The following is an 18737-nucleotide window of genomic DNA, read 5'->3' on the forward strand; positions in this document are numbered from 1 at the left end:
CCGGGACGAGTCCGGGGGCGGGGCTCCGGCACGCCTGCGCTTGCGCTTGCGCCTGTGGTCCAGGATGGGCTGGCGGCGGGTCCCAGGCTGCTGGCTGGTGCTGGGGTTGGCAGAGGATGGTTGGTTGGGCTGAGTCGGGCCCGGCCGGGTTGCGGAGCTGGAGGGGGTGACAGGGAACGGCGGCGGAGGCTGCGGGGTTCCATTTGGCTGACTGGGGAGTCGGCAGGCGGCAGGTAAGAGCGGAGCCGCGGACTTTGCTCCCCAGTCTTGCCCTTTTTTCTAGGGTCGGGCCCTGTTCGGGGCCTTTTTGCGAGTCCGGGTTCCTGTTCTCTCCTTGCTCCGCCCAGCACGGCCGTGCCCTGCCTGGCGGAGTGCACCTTCCGGGCAGCTGTAAAGCGTGGAGCATGGAAGGAGGCCAACCCAACTTGCCCATTTCACAGATTTGGAAACTCAGATCCAGAGATAGGATTTAACTTGTTCAGGATCCTCGTAGATAGTTCAAGGTAGAGCCCAAACCGGAACCCAAGGTTTTTTTACTTCCAGTCTTTCGCACTTTGACCACGCCTCCCTCGTTCAGAAATAAAGACTTTTTGTGACTGCAGCTTCAGATCTTGCAGTCGGAGCCTCGCAAACGGAGCTCAGGTCATGTGGGCCCATCCTTAACTTTTTCAAGCATATGTTAGTTCGGAACGAAAGTCTGCACATGAGTAGAATGCTACTCTTACTGATGATTGACAACTATTGCTTAAGACAGCAAACATCCTGAGAGCAGCATCTTTGTCCACTTGAGATTTGCTATGACTTTCATTTCAGTTTCCCTTGCCTTTTGGTTGCTTTGGAACCTAACCTGTGCAAACCCTCCAGCCCCCACCAATCCAGTTTCCCCTTGGAAAACAGATGGTGACTTAGAGCCTTGGAAAGAGGGGAGTGCTATGGCCTTCAGTCCCCTCTAATCTGGTGCCAGAAGTCACTATGGTCTGTGGTTACTACCGAGGGATCAGAGTGCTAAGGGCTTGTGCTTGGGGTGGAGGTGAAGCTGTGCTTTGCTCTGTTTTCTCCCATGTTCACGCTCTTGCCACAACACGCACAAAATCGCAATTTTTTGAATTCTGCTGTGGTTCAATTTCCTGAGAAATGAGGAACTCTGTATGTTCAAGTGTGGCCCCATGGGCCACATATCTCTTCCCTGGCATCTCCATACCCCCTAAACCCCACTAGCTAAAATGAGCGACAGGGGGTTGGCTTCAGACTCCTCACTCAAATCTGATCTGTAGCTCTACAAACTTTCAGTTCACATGTTTGGGTTCATTTCTGGTTGGATTTGTTTTATAAAATCCCTTTAAGCTCTTAAGTGCTGTGATTCTAATGGTTTCTATTGCTTTTTACTGATCATGAAGAATGACAGCAGCAGATACTTAGTGTTACCACATTGGCAGGAGTGCACTTGCTGCTATTTGTAAGCACAGATAGACATCTGATCAACCTCACCATTTCTGCATCCTCCGTTCATTCAATAAGTACTTATTGAGTATTTCTGTGAGCCAGGTATTGTGCTAAGCATTTGTAACTATTTCATTTATACCTTAACCCAGTGTATATATAGAATCTTAAAGGATTAGAGCTGGACAGGACCTTAGCATTTAACTCTACCCTGTCACTGAATGGAAACACAAGGAAATTGAGTTCTAGCAGGGTTGGGTGATTTGCCCAAGGTCACAGAACTACTTAAGGGCAGAATTGAACCCTAAGTAATGATGTTATGGGATAGATGAGAGTTGGTAAGTCTAGTCCTTAAGGCAGGCATTTCCTATACAGTCAGGAATTCCAGAGGTGGTTGAGAACAATATGGGAGGTGGAGAATCTGAAAAGGAATGTTTCTTGTTTTTGGAGACAGGAGAGATGGCATATAATTCATGTTTATTAAAGGTGAGGAATGCATCTTATTTGCAAGTTATTGCTATAAAGAGTATTTTAGCAAACAGGAGACTTTCCATTAGCCACCATAAGGGAATGAACAATGGCGTGGACAGTCTACGTCACTTGGATTTGTTGTGAGGTAAATTTTTTGGCTCACTCTTACATTTGACTCTGGCTGTACACTATTTTGAAAAATCATGCTTCAAGGGGTGCCTGGGTGGCTCAGTTGGCTAAGTGTCCAACTCTTCTTTTTAAAAAGTTTTTATTAACATTTATTTATTTTTGAGAGTGAGAGAGACACAGAGCGTGAGCAGGGAAGGGGCAGAGAGAGGGAGACACAGAATCTGAAGCAGGCTCCAGGCTCAGCTGTCGGCACAGAGCCCAATTCAGGGCTTGAACTCACGGGCCGTGAGATCATGACCTGAGTTGAAGTTGGACGCTTAACCGACTGAGTCACCCAGGCGCCCCACTAAGCATCCAACTCTTGATTTCAGCTCAGGTCATAAGCTCATGGTTCGTGAATTTGAGCCCCATGTCAGTCTCTTTGCTGACTGTGTGGAGCCTGCTTGGGGATTCTGTCTCTCTCTCTCTCTGCCCCTCCCTCCTCAAAATAAATAAATTAAACTCAAAAGGAAAAAGAAAATTCATGCTTCAGGTCATATCATGGTTCTAACAAACAGGACTCCAACTGGGGAAGTAGGAAGGTTGAGTTTTTACTTTCTCCCTTTCTACACCGCTCCTTAATTCTCTTAGCTCCTAGGAGGTGATGGGAATGGCCAGTTTCTTCATCCTGATGCAGAGAGTAGGTCCTTACTGAATCATCATCTCTCTTTCTCTGTTAGCCTTGTCTGCTGGATTCCTCTTTGCCTTAGGTCATTTACAGAACTTGTAGAAGGAGGTTACAAAGTGTTTTCTTTGAAAGGCCTCTTGTGATAAGCCAGTGTGCAAGGAGAGTACCTTGCTCCAGTTACTGAACAGAAACCATCCCTACAGTGGAGCAGCCTCCTCCAGTTTCTGTTGGGTTTTGAGCTGCCTTTTAAATAAGTCAGTGGAGTTGCTGAGGACACAGTAGCCCTAGGGGGAAATCAGATAATTTCTTTTCTGGTAAGGGCTTTAATCTGCAGAGTTGATGAGACTATCATCAACGGAATCCATGACTTTAGTTCTGGACATTACCTGGGCAGCTGACCTCCCATGGCTATTGGGTGAGGTAGAAATCACATAGAGGAGAAGAAGGCACTTGCAGAGCTCGGAAGGCTGGTTGGGTAGCTTGGGGCCAAGGGCAGCAGCTGCAGAGAAGACTTGTGAGTATCGAAGTAGAATTGGGCCAAGGAGACTCATCACTGAGAGGATAGGCTCTCTGGTCTCCATGAGCCACAGCAGGAAGGCCCCCCTCCCACTGCCAGTGTTTCCTGCCTGTAGTGTTATTCTGCCGTAAAAACTGAAGTTTTCTTGGCTTTTGTATCCTTGGGGTGGGGCTGGGACTGGAATTGGAGACAGAGCATCTTATGTCATGCAGAGGGTAGCTGAGGTGTCCTGACAGAAGACAGGGACTCTCATGCTACCAGGTTGGGTCTGGTGGCCTGTAACATCAGCTCAGAGGAAGTAAGAAAGAGGAATATCTTTTGCTAAGACTCAGCACCAGGGAAGATCTAGATGTAGGATCAACATATGATGTACCCACTCCCCCATTGGCCATTCCTTGGTGAAGAGCAATTGTTAGGAGGTGGGTCATTGGTCTAGAGCAGGCAGGATACCCTGAGAATCCTCTGCTGTGGTGGCCGTGCCCACAGAGGCGTGGTGGCAGCTTTGTGCATGTCAGCTGTGCTCCACCCAATGGTCTGTCTACAAAGAGAACTCCAAAAAACCCTGCTTTGGCTTGGAGCTGCCTGCCTTTCCCTCAGCCTTTTACTGTGGTTGGCCCCTTACTCTAGGAGTGCATCATTTTGGATTTGCTGTGCGCCCAGTGGTGTAATGTAAGTAGGACTTCTGCACGCTCAGAACCTCCAGACCCTACCCCATGTAATCTGGTTGGGGCATTGGCACCACCCATTCCCTTGAGAAGTGGAGTGACTTCCTATGTCTCACAGCTGGTGACTGGCCCAGCTGGGCCTTAGGTCTTTGCCTTTAAGCTGGTGCTCTGGGCCTCCTCCCTGGTGGGGTAGGGAGGGACAGGACCAGAGTGGCTTCTCACAATGGTATGCTCTCCTAGGAGCCATGCGGGGCCAGCGGAGCCTGCTGCTGGGCCCCGCCCGCCTCTGCCTGCGCCTGCTTCTGCTCCTGGGCTACAGGCGCCGCTGCCCACCTCTGCTCCGGGGCCTGGTACAGCGCTGGCGCTATGGCAAGGTCTGCCTGCGCTCCCTGCTCTACAACTCCTTTGGTGGCAGTGACACCGCTGTCGATGCTGCCTTTGAGCCTATCTACTGGCTGGTGGACAACGTGATCCGTTGGTGTGGGGTGGTGAGTGATGCCCAGGGAGCAGGAAAAGGGACGTGTTGGGGTAGCAGAAGGACACGAGTCTGATGGACCCACACTGGGTTTGGGACCCATACCAGCCCCCTACCCCGGGGAAATTCCTGAGTCTACTCTTGGTGTTGGCAAACTCTCACTGCCTACCTGACCTCACTGGTGCTGGCAGGTGTTCGTGGTGTTGGTGATCGTGCTGACCAGCTCCATTGTGGCCATCGCCTACCTGTGTGTCCTGCCTCTCATCCTCCGAACATACTCAGTGCCACGGCTCTGCTGGCACTTCTTCTACAGCCACTGGAATCTGATCCTCATCGTCTTCCATTACTACCAGGCCATCACCACTCCACCTGGATACCCACCCCAGGTGGGTCCCCACAGGAGCATACCGGAAGGAGAGAGCTGCAGGCTGCGAGAGCCAGTCCTAGGCGTGGGGGAGCGAGAGGGCCTTGGTATCTTTTAAGGTACCCAGCTTCGCTGCCACGGTTGTCACGATGCTTTTCTCCCTTTGCACAGGGTAGGAATGATATCGCAACGGTCTCCATCTGTAAGAAGTGTATTTACCCCAAGCCAGCCCGAACACACCACTGCAGCATCTGCAATAGGTGGGTCTTGGCTTTGCTTGCTGTGAACCCCAGCTTTGACCCTTTTGCTGAAGCCCTAGGGCAAAATGTAGGCCTGGAGTCCGAGAAGATGTTTATGAAGTCTTCTCACCAGGCAGTGCACCCTCATGTCATGACGCCTGGTCCTCAGAACGGTCCTGTGAGTTAGGTATTGTCATCGCTTGTGGAAACAGAGAGATGAGTTAACCTTGTCCAAGCTACTAGTTCACGTAGCTAGTGAAACAGGGTTTGAAGCAAGGCCTGGCTGTCTTCAAAGTCTGTGCCCTTTCCACCTCAGCAGGATGCTGGTCCTTGTAGGAAAGGATTGGCACTGACATCTCGAGAACCTTGGCCACCGTAACAGAGCCTGTGTCCCTCCCTCACAGGTGTGTGCTGAAGATGGATCATCACTGCCGTATCCTTTTATTATCTCTTCTGCATGAGGCCTCCTTTAGCTCCAGCCACCTGCGCTGGGCGAAGGGCCACAACCACGGCTTCTAGCCTCCCTCAAAGAACACTGGGCTCATGAAAAGTTAGGAGAGGAGTGGTGGGGCTGGCCATCTCCAAGGGAAGCAGGAGGCTTACAGGTTCTATGGGACGATCTTGGAGCGAGGCATCTATTCTAACCACGTTAACGTTTGTGGGATGGAAAGAGATGTTTGGGCTTCAGGTTGTCCACTGGGCATGCCAGATAGAACCAACGGTCCCCTTCTGCTGTCCCAGACAGATGGCTGGTTGACACCAGCTAGGTTGAAGTATTGGCAGATTCGTTTTGCTTAAGGATTTCAGTTTTCATGATTTCCCGGTGGGCCTTGTGAGGGCTCTGAAAAGCTTTAACATCTGGAAATAGTCCCATATTTTCCTGCCTTCGGGAAATAGTTCTTGGTGACTGGAGGCCCTGTGCTTGGATGATGCCATCATGAAGCAAGAATGAACCAGAGAGACCTGAAGCTGTGTGTTTGATCTTGTCCTTAATCCTTCCCCCACCAGCCTGGCTAAACAACTGTGTAGGCCACTATAACCATCGGTACTTCTTCTCTTTCTGCTTTTTCATGACTCTGGGCTGTGTCTACTGCAGCTACGGAAGTTGGGACCTTTTCCGGGAAGCTTATGCTGCCATCGAGGTGAGCCCATAGCTAGGAGCAGGGCAGCTCAGTAGAATTTTGGGGTGTGGAATCTGTCCCTAAGGAGTGGGGCTGGTAGCACCCCTACGCTAGAGGCCTGAGTGTATAACCAGCACTGTTTTCCATCCCCTTAGAAAATGAAACAGCTCGACAAGAACAAACTACAGGCGGTTGCCAACCAGGTGGGCCGTCCCCACGCCACTGCCTCCTGCTGCTCAGGCCAGGGGGTAGAGTTGCTGAGGCAGCGGGGGCCCACCTGCTAGTGGAGTTGTAGAGGCTGGCTGAGGGGCCTCTTGAGACTGGATCCAGGGGTATTCTGGGAGGCTGTGGGCCATGGGCGGACTAAGTGGCCTGGGGACAAGCTGGAAGTCCCTGGCTTGTGATAGTTGTGGGCTCTCTATCCCATCATCACCTTCTTTGGGCTGAGTGGGGACTCTGCCTTGGAGACGGCCTGAGCAGCAAGGAGTCTGTGTTAGTCTGTGTAATGGGGTTCCAGGGGACAGGGACCAGGCTGGGCCAGTCTGATCACTCTTTGCTCCTGGTCTTTCGGCATCCATGCCAGGCCTTCTCCCAGGCCTGTGAGGACCCCTTATTTGGAGACGTCTTGGGCTCACGATTATACCACTTAACCTCTGCTGTCCTTTTAGTCCTTAGTGGAACTCAGTTTTCCTTGCTTGTTCTCGCATTCCGGGCCTGGGCCCAGCCTCCTCTTGAGGATCGCAGCCACACACTGAGGGAGTTCTAGCTGGGGAGCAGAGCGGCTTCCCCTGGAGCCCCATTTGTTTTGTCAAACCTGAAGGCCCAGGGTCAGCTCCTCCTATGCTTTGCCATCCTGTCCAGACCCGCTCTGCCCAGTGTTTGTCCACATGGTGATGCCTCCGGGCTTGGCCCACCCATCTGGCTGCTGCCCTGACTCCTCTGTGGCTTAACTCCCTATTTTCTCATCCTGGGTTTGGGTCACTTCCCTGCCTGCAGGTGCTGGGGGCTGTGCTGAAGATCAACAGCAAATGAGCCACCTTGCTCTTCTCTTTTCCTAGACGTATCACCAGACCCCACCACCCACCTTCTCCTTCCGAGAAAGGGTGACTCACAAGAGTCTTGTCTACCTCTGGTTCCTGTGCAGGTATTTAACACTCTTTTTTGATGGTTTAAATGGGGGACAGCTTCAGAAAAACCTTTTCCAGTGCCCACGTGTAGGCAGGGTCCCATGCCCGTGTCATCTGCTGCTGTTCTTAGTGTAACTTAGCTTGGCAAAGAGTCAGTGCTTCATTTTCTTCAGCCTTTTGGGGCAGGGAACACTAAGGATGCTAGCATGGAGTGTTATGTGCCAAGGTAAGTTAAACTGCTTCCAGGTAGGGCACTGCATTTTCCAGGTGAGGAAAACTGAAGAGGAGAGGTGAAGTGAGTTGCTGTGTGATACACAGTTGGGAACGGGAGAACTGTGATCTGAATTGCATGCTGCCTGTTCTAACCTGGCTGTTTTCACTACCCGCTGCAGTTTCCTAAGCACAGGTATTTTAAGTATGGTACATTGTTATTAGTAACACAGACTTAATTCCCCCACCTTTCTTTCCACCTAATTTATTCTTAGCTCATGTTGACGCATTTTCATTGATGCTTTCTATAGATGTAGTGAAGTAAGAACTCACCTAGGATGTAGGCTGGGACTTCAGCAGAGAAGTCTCTAGCTGATCGTTATAGCTCAGTTCAATTTCATACCTACTTGTAACCTCCCCACCAACCTTGGCCCCTCTTTTCTTAGTTCTGTAGCACTTGCCTTGGGTGCCCTAACTGTATGGCATGCTGTTCTCATCAGTCGAGGGGAGACTAGTATCGAAAGGCACATCAACAAGAAGGAGAGACGTCGGCTGCAGGCCAAGGGCAGAGTGAGTAGGGGGCTTGGGGTGGAGGGTAACTGATCCTGCTGTCCTGAAAACAGAGGTCACAGTCTAGGGCCAATAAGGGCAGGCATCATAAAAGGTCAGAACTCACCTGGCTGAACTTTAGCTAGCCAATTTAGGCTTGAAAATTAGGAGGGGGAGTAAATAAAAGGGGTTTATAGAAACCTGTATTTCTCTTGGCTCTAGGTTTTCAGGAATCATTACAACTACGGCTGCTTGGACAACTGGAAGGTATTCCTGGGTGTGGACACAGGAAGGTAAAGTAGAACATCTAGACTAGTGCTGTCCAACAGAACTCTCTATGGTTAGAGAAAAAATGTTCTTTTCCTGTGCTGTGTAAGACGTTAGCCACCAGCCACATATGGTTGCTGAACACCTGAAATGTGGCTAATGCACCCGTAAATTGACATTTTATTTTTACTAGTTTAAATAGGCACGTGTGGCTAGTGGCTACCCTACAGGACAATACAAATCCAGACTCTGGGAGTAGAGATCATTGTTCATTTGAACCAAAGGGGCTAGGGGCCAAAACTGCGGTATACGTGCATGAGGCTTACAGATGACACAACAGAATCCTGAGAAAGCAGTGAGTGGTCAGTAAGGGACCTCTAGGTAGGATATGGTGACCACCCATCTCCTCGCATTGGTATGGTAGTGTCTGGAGTTCAAACCAACAACGTGTGGGACTGCAGCAGTCTATTTTTAACAGAGATCCTAAGACCAAAAAAATGAAGTTAGCTCCCTTAGCCCAAGAGATCAGGGTAAATCACTTTTCAGATTGCAACTCCAAGGCAGTAATAACTAGGTGACCAGAAGTACCTGCCTTCCCCCCTTTCCTGTCCTTATTACATTCCTGCCTGTCATTCCTTGCGGTGATCCCTTAGAGGTTTATTTTGAAACCTCTAAAAGCACCAAAGGGCACATTGGACATACTAGAACTTTTGTTACTGTTGGGGTTAATGCCAAAGTTGCTTCAGGATACCTTGACTCCTTGCTGAGGAATGAGGATCAGGAAGGAAGACCAAGAACTCTTGGAACTCAGGGACATTCTATCTTCTCTTGTAGGCACTGGCTTACTCGGGTGCTGCTGCCTTCCAGTCACCTGCCCCATGGGAATGGAATGACCTGGGACCCCCCTCCCTGGGTGACTGCTCACTCAGCCTCTGTGATGGCAGTGTGAGCTGGGTTGTGTCTGTCACAACCTGTGTGCCACTCTGCTTCCTGCATTGTCTCAAGGGCCTCCAAGGACAGCTTCTTGGAATCCTTGGGCAAAAAGAATCAGTGGGCCTGCCTTAGAGTACCATGCAGGGACAACCCAAGGACCAATCTGCTGGCCACTGCAGGAACCAGGCACGATGTGGAGAAATCCTAGGACCGATGTCCCTTTACTCAGCTCAGGCAAACTGAAGTTCCAGCCCCAGACTGGAGATTAGGCAGCTAGCAACCTTGCCGGGTGCTGACCCCGACCTCCTCCAGGTTCCAGCACTGGGGTTGGCCACCATTTCTTCCACGTACTGTCTGAGAAAACACCTGAATGGTAGAGCGGAGATCCTGGCTCCTCAACAGGGCAAAGACACCAGGCCTACTGCTGAGGTCACTGCCACTTCTCACATGCTGCTGAAGGTGAAAAATAAAGGTATTTGATTTTTAAAGATATACAGCTTTTCATTGCCTTTACTTTAGGGTGAGGAAGGGAAAAGTCAGGTCAAGACCTAGTGAGTGGGTGTTCTGGTCATGCTTCCTATGCTCTACTTGGAGGGGTGGATACCCTGAAAATTCTTGGCCAGTCTCTGTCATTAGTGTTCCTATAGCTTATGCACTGGTGCTCTGGTTATGTGCCACTGAGGCATGAATGGGGAGGAGGAAATATCTGACAGCCCCATTACCAAAAGAAATCTTTATTCTCCAGCAGGTACACACACATCCATCATCCCTAGTCCTCAGGGCCACATTCGTGTGCATTCATTCACCCCTCAGCAGCATATCTCCCTTTTTCTGACAAATAAATGGAAGAGCCCTAAGACCAAGATCTTTCCTCAAACACAAGTAGTCTCACACTCAGTTAACTTCACAAATCCATTAGAAATCAGGATTCCTATGTTTCCTATACAGCCATGCAACAGAGGCCTGGGGAGAGGCAATCAGAGGCCAGTGGTCTCCCTGCCTTGGGCAACATGGCTCGATAGTTAGTAATTTCAGGTTAGATTGTCTGTCAGAACAGCGTAGGCCAGGACCGAGGGCTCAGCTGCCAGGGCTCCCCAGCAGAAACCTGTAGGCAAAAAGAAGGTTGGCGGCATCAGTGATGAGGCTCATTTCAATCCCATCTCATCCATGACTTCGAAACTCACCATTCTCCCCTGGCTGACACTGCCTCCTTGCGCACCAGTCTCTTCTTGTCATCTAGGGGCTTGGCTAAGGCTCGGATCACCTGTGGTTTATACGGCAGCAGCTGTGGAGTTAGAAGAACCACAGCCTTGTTCAGCCAAGGCAACCGAAAGGGCTGCTTCTCTGACTCAACAACCAACGTTCTTCCTATTCTCCTTTAGTGATTCCAGAGTGTGCTATGTGGCAGGATGGCCGTTCTACTATAGGTACATCCATGTCTGTGCGTACCTCGCAGTTTGCACCTCAATCACACAGCAGGGTGGTCAGTCCCGTTTGACTAAGGCAAAAAAGGTGCTTGTCTGGCTCTTTTCAGAAGTGTCCGGGCCAGAAAGAGCCATCTCAGGTACTCACCACAGGGGTGGGCAGGCGAGTGAGAGCGTGCATGCACTGCAATGCGGCAATCCGGACAGCCTGGAACACAACCGTAAGGGGCAGGGGTGAGGGGAGACCTGTGAAGGAGAGACGTAGGTGCCAAAGAGTTGCTGGGGCTCAACGCACCATGGAGGGACTAGAGCTGAGGTTCAGAAACTTGGTGACAAGGGTGTCAACGTGAAGACTCATGACCTGGGGTGCTTCCAGTAGAAGAGGCTGAAGGCAGCTGAGGGTGGAGAGCTGAACTACACAGTCGGAGCAAGACAGGGCCTCCAGCAGCAAGGAGAGCAGCTAAGGGGCCAGAAGAAAGGCAGTATTGGTAAGTCTGCTTCTCCTCCACCTCCCTGTCCCCCTGTTTCTAGCACCAGCTGGGGGCAGTGACTTAGTCCCCATTTGAGGCTCTGACTGCAGGGCTCACCGTGGGCAACTCTGGTAGGAGTACAGGCTTAGGCAGCCTATTAAGTACGTGAGACAGGCCCTTCAGGTAATTTGGCTTCACATCTGTAAAAACATGGAAAAGCTTAGGAAGAAACTGGTCTCAGACATACAGTTTGAACATTCAACTCCAATCTCTGATGAAGCTGGGACATTAGCCGAGAAAGAGGTTCAAACAAACAAACAAAAACCTCAAGCTAAGAAAAAGCAAGATTTATCAAAGGAAAAAAGTGGGACAAGATTCTGGAAGTTTAGCCTTTTAGGTACAGATCACACTGTAGCTCTAAAGAAGCACTCACGTCTTAAATTATTTTAGGGAATGTGACCTGAGTAAAGAAAAGGTGTATATATTTAGGGCCTTTTAGACCCTTCTCACCTTGGGAAGCAGCATGGAAACCCTGGACCAAAGCAGGCACGTTATCTGTGAAGAACCGCTGGCGGAACATGATACGCACTTCAGCATGGCCAGCACGGGTCAACACATCAGTGCAGTCAGACATGAGCAGAGAGAAGCCATCAGCTGCTGCTGGGCCTAGTTCTGGATCACCCAGGAGGCCCATGAGCTGGAGAAAAGAGGTGCATCAGGAGAGAAGAATGAATCTTCAATACCCATGAGGAGGATGGCAGTGGTTTCTGGGAGGAAAAGGATCAACAGGGAAGTTACTATTTAGGTCTTTGGCTCTCCTGGCTCCAGAAAAGACTTACCCGGTCTGTAAGGCATGAGCTGAGAGGATGATATCTAAGCACTAAGGCCTTTGTTACCTGTAATCAGAGAACAGTCTGACAGGGGCATGCATGACATTCAAACCCCAAAACCTCAAGGAGCATGTTTAGGGTTCAAGGTCAAGTGGAGAGACTTTTATTTAACCAGACAGAACCGTCTAACTAGAATCCATTCTGGGACCTTACCCAGAGAAGCAGTGTGAAGGCCTGACTACGATAGGGGCCAGGGCTCAGGCCAGCCTCCACTTTGTCCACTGCCAGCTGCAGGAATTCATCTAGCTGTTGCCCTAAAAATAAGAGAGGAAACACTGATGCAGAGGCTACATATTTCTTCTTTACCAACAAAAGATGTAAATCATTTAAATACAGAGCTCCCTGAGAGGCCATCAGAAAGGAACAGTATCATTCTGGCTGTGACTCTGCCCACTCAGCTCTAGGATGCTAGCATGAGAGGCTAGTATCTCATAACACAGGGGTGCTGGTATTCGGAAAGAGCGGTCTGCTTCTAGTAAAAAATGATCTCTAAGAGCTCCCTGTAGGGAGTAGGGTGACAGACCTAGACAGAGCACTCTGCTTGAACCTTCTTATCTTTTTATGTCCTGTAATGCTTTGCCCAGCTCTGGTCTTGACTCTTGTCCCAAGGGCTGTCCCCTAGGAGGCCCTATTATCAGCAGCTCCTTTTTTAAAGGGCAGGAGGACTGAGCTTCCAAGATTTCATTAGTAATTAATTCCAGGAGGCTCCCTATGCACCCCCCACCCCCACCCCTCCCCGCCCCAGCCTTATTTCAGTACCTGCAGGGAGCTTGTTGAGGAGTCCTGCAAAGCACTTGGCGGCAGCAGTGGAGGAGGAGGGGCAGCTGGGGCAGCAGCTCAGCTCTACAAGCTCCCGCATGAGTTGGTTCAGTTGAGGGATTTCCACCTACATAAAACCTGACCATGTAACGCACGCAGAGAACACTTGAACTCCGAGAGATACGCAGTAGAAAGTGGCAGCGGGGATGCGCCTGGGTGGCTCAGTCGGTTAAGCGTCCGACTCTTGATTTCGGCTCAGGTCATGATCTCACGGTTCGTGGGATCGAGCCCCGCGTTGGGCTCTCTGCTGACAATGTGGAGCCTGACAATGTGGAGTTCCAAACTCTCTCTGCCTCTCTCTCTCTCAAAATAAATAAATAAACTTAAGGAGAAAAAAAAAGAAGAAGAAAAAGTGGCAGCAGGGGTCAAGATGGATGAGAGCTAAACTCTCCAGTGAGTAAAACAGAAGATCAGCTTAGCCTATGACAAATTTCTGCCCAGAAGTCACTTGGGGATCTACCTCCCCTCATCAGGGTTAAACTACGGTACTCCCCAAATGTACTCACATTTCGAGGCAAGGAGCAGACAAAGGCCATAAGCAATGCAACCAGCCGCCTCTGCCCTGAGCAGCCATCCTGTAAAGGGAGAAAAACCCTAGCAAGCCTGTCCTGCTAGCAAGAGGCTTTTCTGCCCCAAACCTATCCCAGATTAGCCCTAAAAATTTGAAGGAAAGTCCCAAGATTCTCCCCATTCTGGTCCATCAGACCCTCACCTGGAATGGCTGGAATCTGCAAGGGAAGCTGTTTTCAGGCAGAAAGGAGACGTTGCCATCCAAGAAAAGGGGCACAATGTGGGCAACACTCTGGGCAGCTAAGCTGGGGGTAGAGGACTAGGTATCACCAAGAAGCCAGGGTTCTGAAGTACCCTGGGTTCACATTAGAGTCACTGAGTCAATGGGCCCGAACATGATCATTCATGCATCCAACAAATGCTAATTCAGCATATATTATGTGCCAAGAACCATTCCCATTTTAGGCCCTGATGATTTAGCAGTGAATCCGATTAAATCCCTGTTCTGGGGGCGCCTGGGTGGCGCAGTCGGTTAAGCGTCCGACTTCAGCCAGGTCACGATCTCGCGGTCCGTGAGTTCGAGCCCCGCATCAGGCTCTGGGCTGATGGCTCAGAGCCTGGAGCCTGTTTCCGATTCTGTGTCTCCCTCTCTCTCTGCCCCCCCCCCCGTTCATGCTCTGTCTCTCTCTGTCCCAAAAATAAATAAAAACGTTGAAAAAAATTTAAAAAAAAAAAAATCCCTGTTCTGAAGCTTACAATCTGGTGAGAGAATGCAACATATATTTCAAAAATAGTCCACAGGTGATTCTTCTGCACATCTGTAGCTAAGAACCATTAGCCCGTGCCTCCCCTACCCCCTAATCCATGGTGCTAAAAAGCCACTTCCTCTTACTTTGCCAGCAAAACAACTCCCTCCACATTTGATTCTGGGTAAAAGATAGCTCAGAAGGCAGCTATCTGCTGCTTCTTCCTAAGACTGCTATCCTGCCTATGGTCAAGCCACATCAATGATTATACTCACTCAGGGCTCAAGTGGGTGGTGGCAGTGCCAATGACAGACACCATGGCAGCCAAGACCTCATCCTCCAACAGTACTTTTCTCAGAACTGAGTGCTCCTTCTCTGAAAAATAAACACACACACACACACACACACACACACACACACACACACACACACACACACAATATCACCAGGCCACGACTGTGGTTCAGATGATTAGATCCTGTCATCATCATGACTCTAGTTATAATGACATCAGTTTTAAACCTGTCTCCCAGCACTGCTGTGGCCCTGAGCATGAGCACGGCACTAGAAACAGGAATGGTTAACATGGGCTACGGAGAGCTCTTGAGAACTTTGTGCAGTCCTCAGACTGGGCAACGTGGAAAATAAATCTAGCTGTTATGATCTTCTGAACTTCATAAATAGTTATTTTAGTTTTTTCCAAAATTTAAAGATAATACCGATGTATTGTCAGGGGTCATTATTATTATAACAGCTACATACGTGGAGCTGCCATACATACATACTATGTACTCTGTTGCCAAGCACCACATGTTCTTTTTTATCCTTACTAACTACCCCGTGATACAGATTTTACGCTATTTCTTCCCCTTTTAAGCGAGGAAACAGGCTTACAAAGGCTAAATATCTTCACTTAACAAGTGGTGGAGTTGAAGATGAAACCCAACCAGGTCAGCTTGATTCCAGAGCCCAATGCTACCTAATTACATAGCAATTATTGAGAAAAAAAGGTGTGCATCCTGCTGAGTTTCGCTAACACGAGTAGATTTTGATTCTTGCCAATGGTCAGGTTGACATCCTTTGCTTGAAGTGAAATTTCACTTTGGAGACAAAGGATTCAAAAGAAGCCTCTGCTGGGACAAAATGTAATGTCAGTGGTAGCCTCCAAGTGGCAGTGCTGCTCACCAGTAGTGGAAGGCTGAAGCCCAGAGGAGGGACAGAGAAGGTGCAGGGTGGAGAAAGTTACCTGGCATGGAAGCCTGCACAGCCAGGGCGAGCAGGCAAGGTACAGCTGTCTGATGGAAATACCAGCAGCTCTCAAGGTCCTGCTGGCATTTTTCTGCCACCTGCTGGAGGCTCTGACAGACAGCAATAACTTCACTGGTTCCTGCAACCATATACCCTGTGCAGTAACAAAGTATTCTCTGTAAAGTTTTCTTAAAAGCACTTCCAGATCTTTCAGATACAGAATATGGGAAAAATAATCAAAGATGAGTGACTAAAGAGTCCAAGAGTGGTTGATAAAGAGCCAAGAAATGTCATTCTTTTGGCTGTTTCTTTTTACCTACTCAGATTTTGGAGCAGAACTGGCTGTGTCAGCTCTGCAACAGAAGCACTCATACGTATTTTCTCAGTTTTCACAATAACCCTAGAAGTATCATTTCCCCTATTTTATAGAGGAGGATGTGGAGGCTAAATAAAACCACCAGTGGTTTTCCAGGGTTATAGTAAGTGCAAAGTCAGGAGTCAAACTCCAGCCACACTCTGAGATGTATCAGGTGCTGGAACATCCATTGGATCTTCTGCAGGGCTGGGCACTGCAGAGCTGGGAGCTGAGGAAGTTATAGTGAGAGCCCTTGGTGGGGCATGCACAGGCTCACAGTAGCAGTGACTGTTGTCACTTATGCCTTGAAACAGTGGTGTGTAGGAGTTACCTGGAAATCTTGTTTAAAGCAGATTCTAATCAGTAGGGCCTGAAATTCTGCACTTCAAACGAGTTCCCAGACAATGCCCAAGCTGCTGGTTGATGGACATTTTCAGTAACCATGGCCCTAGAGTGGTGCTTTTTCATTCTGATTTCGTATCAAATTCACTTGGGCACTCAATTACAGTTGTTTGAGTCCCATGCAGCAACATTTTTTAAAGGCTCCCATGTGATTCTACCGATGTATAGTCACCAAATGGAACCACTGCCTTAGAGACATCAACTCTGAATGTGCCTACGGTTCCCCATTCAGCCTAGCTCCTTGATGATTATTCCTGGTAGTTACCTTTATTCATCTGGCAGAGATGCTGTAGCAGCAGAGGCAGGGTCTCCTTGACAATACTGGGATGTGTTGATATAGCTGATAAGGCTTGTAGACAGCGCAGATGCCGGGAGCATTTGGCAGGCTCATCCCCTCTAGCCAAATCTAACTCCCCTGCAAGCAACCCAGGAGACAGGATTTCACTGTGTGATGGCATGCATGAAGGCCCCCAAACATCCCTGGGAAGGGGCGAGCCACCGAAGATTAGAGACACATACCTCTACCCAGCTCCTCAGCAAGCTTAGGCACTAGGTGGCTGCTGAAGGCTACAGGGTAGAGAGTGGCCAGGGCTCCCGATGCTTCCAGTGCTGCCACCCTGCTGGGGACACAAGGCAGATGAGCAATAGCTAAGCCCTGGCCCACTGTTCTCTTGCCTAGGCCAGCCATCGGGCAGATTCAGGGGCGTGGGCTGCCAAGCTTGCCTTGCTGAAGAGCAGGACTCAAGTATCTACACCACTAAGTTGGACAGGGCTTCGTAATGCCCCCCAAAAAAGAGAAGCCTGAAATCTCTGGCTCTACCAAGCACAGGCCCACTCCCTTAGGGAGAGCCAAGGGTCAGAAGCAGAGAGCCCTGTGACAGCTTGCTGCTTTCAATTCTCACCAACTCTGGGAGTCCTCCTCCAGGAAGCTCAGTCTGTACAGGTGACCCACTGCCAGCTCCAAGTCCCCAGAAGAGAGAAGATCTGTGTTAAAAGGAAACACAAACCTCATCTTTCTTCCTCTGTAGCCACCACAACCCTTCCAAAAGTCGTATTAGAAATCCCAAAGCATCCAGACTTACAGTGAGAACCAGGGAATTAGGATTGCTCTTCTCTTAAGACAGAAAATAGCAAGGAAGGAACCAATACCCTTTCTTTTCTCTTTCTCCTAAGTGTACCTGGCTGGGCACCCAAGACTGTGAGTGTACGGATGCCAACAAGCTGAAGCTGGGCGCTGGGATCTGTCAGAGCCATGAACACCAGTGAGCACAGCTGGTCCTTAAAGCCATTCAGCGGCCTTTCATCTAGGACAGACGGAGTCCAGGTTAGAGAGAAGCCCTGACTCAGCAGTGATGCAAAGACAACTTGGGGCAAGATTCAAAGAGCTTAATCCATTGGGTGTCCAGGAAGTAGTCTAGGAAAAAATAAACAGGCCTCATCTGGTAAGTGTGCTCTGGTGTTACAACCTCAGAACAACAGGAATGCTGTTGTTCTAGAGTACCTCTCTGTAGCATTCCTTGCCTGCCATCCTTGATAGGAATACAGTGCTCAGCAGCCCCCAGGACACCACACCTGGAAGGTGACCTCACCCTTGTCTTCATAGCTCCATTTCTGGTGTAGCTTCAAGAAACCGAGGATCATTTCAAGGATTGTCCGCCGCTGGTTGCTCTGTAATGTTTTAAGGGGTACTGCGGTCAAAGAATATTTTAAAGGATTTCAGTCCTGCTCCTCTGGAAGTGAGGAAAATTATCCTTTTATGTAAGAGTGTCAGAAAGAGTGAACAAGGGAACCAGAAAAAGCTGACGGGAGAAAAGCCCAAGATGTATTATGTGGGAAAAGCTCAATGCTTAGCTCCCTCTCTGTGAAAAGGATCCTAGCAAGGGTCCCACCATTTCCTCAAAAGATTCCATTTCCTTACCTGACTGTGCTTGTGGAACTGTTCCAGCAGTAAAGGCAGTACGTTGCTGGTGATATGGTCACAGGCCCGAGCAGATGCACCTGCAGCTGCCTGCAACAGTTTGGCACTAGGCCACACCAGTTTCATGTCCGGTTCACACAGATGGTGCCTGCAGTCTAGAGAGGCAGCACATCACAGACCTGGGGAGTAGGCTGAATGCTGCCCGATTCCCCTGCAGTCTACAGGAGCTGGAGATTGAGACTTGGGACAGTTTGCTAGCAGTTACCACTCAAATTGTTTTCAAATCAAAGTACAGCTCCAGCACCCAAGTCACTGAACATGGGGGGCTACTCATGAAAGGTCACTGGCCTTAAGAAACTCCTTTCTATTGTACTCAACCCCTTTTCTGGATGCCATGGTCCCATTACCCTGTAGAATGTTGCTAAGGAAGGAGTCAAGGAGGTCCTCGGCATCAGCCCTCAGCACAGAGCGAGACAAACACGCAGTCAGGGAGTGGAGGGCTGCCAGGCCATCCGCCTCCACCCGCTCACTTGCCGTCTGGAACACCTGTCAGGGAGGGATCCCATGGCTACTGAGGTGAGCCTGCACTAGGTGAGAGCCCACCCACCCACTGCCTATTTCCTTTGGGGAGTGGGGTTTGAGAACCTTTAGGGTACAGCCATAGAAATTAACCCTTCAAGTGAGTTTCTTCTCAATGGGTGTATTCTCACCAAGTCCTTGGTCCCACTAGAATTGATACACATACTTTTTGAGAAACAGGATACCAACTTTGAGCAGGGGC

General features: G+C 49.6%; 2 protein-coding genes across 7 annotated transcripts in view; one reads left to right on the forward strand and one right to left on the reverse strand.

Annotated features, from left to right (window-relative positions):
* Positions 1 to 7: 7 nt before the first annotated feature.
* On the forward strand, positions 8 to 9666 carry ZDHHC16 (zinc finger DHHC-type palmitoyltransferase 16). 3 transcript variants are annotated; one of them, XM_015062957.3, is made up of 11 exons: positions 8 to 233; positions 4130 to 4377; positions 4556 to 4750; positions 4900 to 4988; positions 5372 to 5400; positions 5976 to 6109; positions 6244 to 6291; positions 7147 to 7232; positions 7872 to 7995; positions 8197 to 8267; positions 9076 to 9666. In XM_015062957.3, the coding sequence occupies exons 2-11, from the start codon at positions 4135 to 4137 to the stop codon at positions 9188 to 9190; spliced, it is 1134 nt and encodes a 377-aa protein (XP_014918443.1). In that variant the 5' UTR covers positions 8 to 233; positions 4130 to 4134; the 3' UTR covers positions 9191 to 9666. The 3 variants fall into 3 exon arrangements, with proteins under 3 accessions (XP_014918443.1, XP_014918444.1, XP_053063324.1); XM_053207349.1 differs by lacking the exon at positions 8 to 233 and adding an exon at positions 243 to 3893; XM_015062958.3 differs by lacking the exon at positions 6244 to 6291 and having other exon boundaries at positions 65 to 233.
* A 226-nt stretch (positions 9667 to 9892) lies between these two features.
* MMS19 (MMS19 homolog, cytosolic iron-sulfur assembly component) overlaps positions 9893 to 18737 on the reverse strand; it is a 33993-nt gene continuing 25148 nt past the window's right edge. For 3 of the 4 annotated variants that reach the window (XM_027062748.2, XM_027062752.2, XM_053207348.1), the window contains 20 exons: positions 18364 to 18502; positions 17957 to 18111; positions 17628 to 17706; positions 17217 to 17342; positions 16941 to 17022; positions 16558 to 16658; positions 16304 to 16453; positions 15280 to 15435; positions 14309 to 14408; positions 13490 to 13592; positions 13284 to 13352; positions 12718 to 12844; positions 12112 to 12212; positions 11908 to 11964; positions 11579 to 11765; positions 11186 to 11268; positions 10894 to 11058; positions 10747 to 10806; positions 10359 to 10459; positions 9893 to 10279 (listed from right to left, as the gene is read on the reverse strand). In XM_027062748.2, the coding sequence (XP_026918549.1) occupies positions 10252 to 10279; positions 10359 to 10459; positions 10747 to 10806; positions 10894 to 11058; positions 11186 to 11268; positions 11579 to 11765; positions 11908 to 11964; positions 12112 to 12212; positions 12718 to 12844; positions 13284 to 13352; positions 13490 to 13592; positions 14309 to 14408; positions 15280 to 15435; positions 16304 to 16453; positions 16558 to 16658; positions 16941 to 17022; positions 17217 to 17342; positions 17628 to 17706; positions 17957 to 18111; positions 18364 to 18502 (2169 nt within the window). In that variant the 3' untranslated portion in view covers positions 9893 to 10251. The remainder of the gene's footprint in view (positions 10280 to 10358; positions 10460 to 10746; positions 10807 to 10893; positions 11059 to 11185; positions 11269 to 11578; positions 11766 to 11907; positions 11965 to 12111; positions 12213 to 12717; positions 12845 to 13283; positions 13353 to 13489; positions 13593 to 14308; positions 14409 to 15279; positions 15436 to 16303; positions 16454 to 16557; positions 16659 to 16940; positions 17023 to 17216; positions 17343 to 17627; positions 17707 to 17956; positions 18112 to 18363; positions 18503 to 18737) is intronic. The other variant, XM_027062750.2, reaches the window with a different exon arrangement.

Source organism: Acinonyx jubatus, chromosome D2 (genome assembly GCF_027475565.1).
Source record: "Acinonyx jubatus isolate Ajub_Pintada_27869175 chromosome D2, VMU_Ajub_asm_v1.0, whole genome shotgun sequence".
Lineage (NCBI taxonomy): Eukaryota > Metazoa > Chordata > Mammalia > Carnivora > Felidae > Acinonyx > Acinonyx jubatus.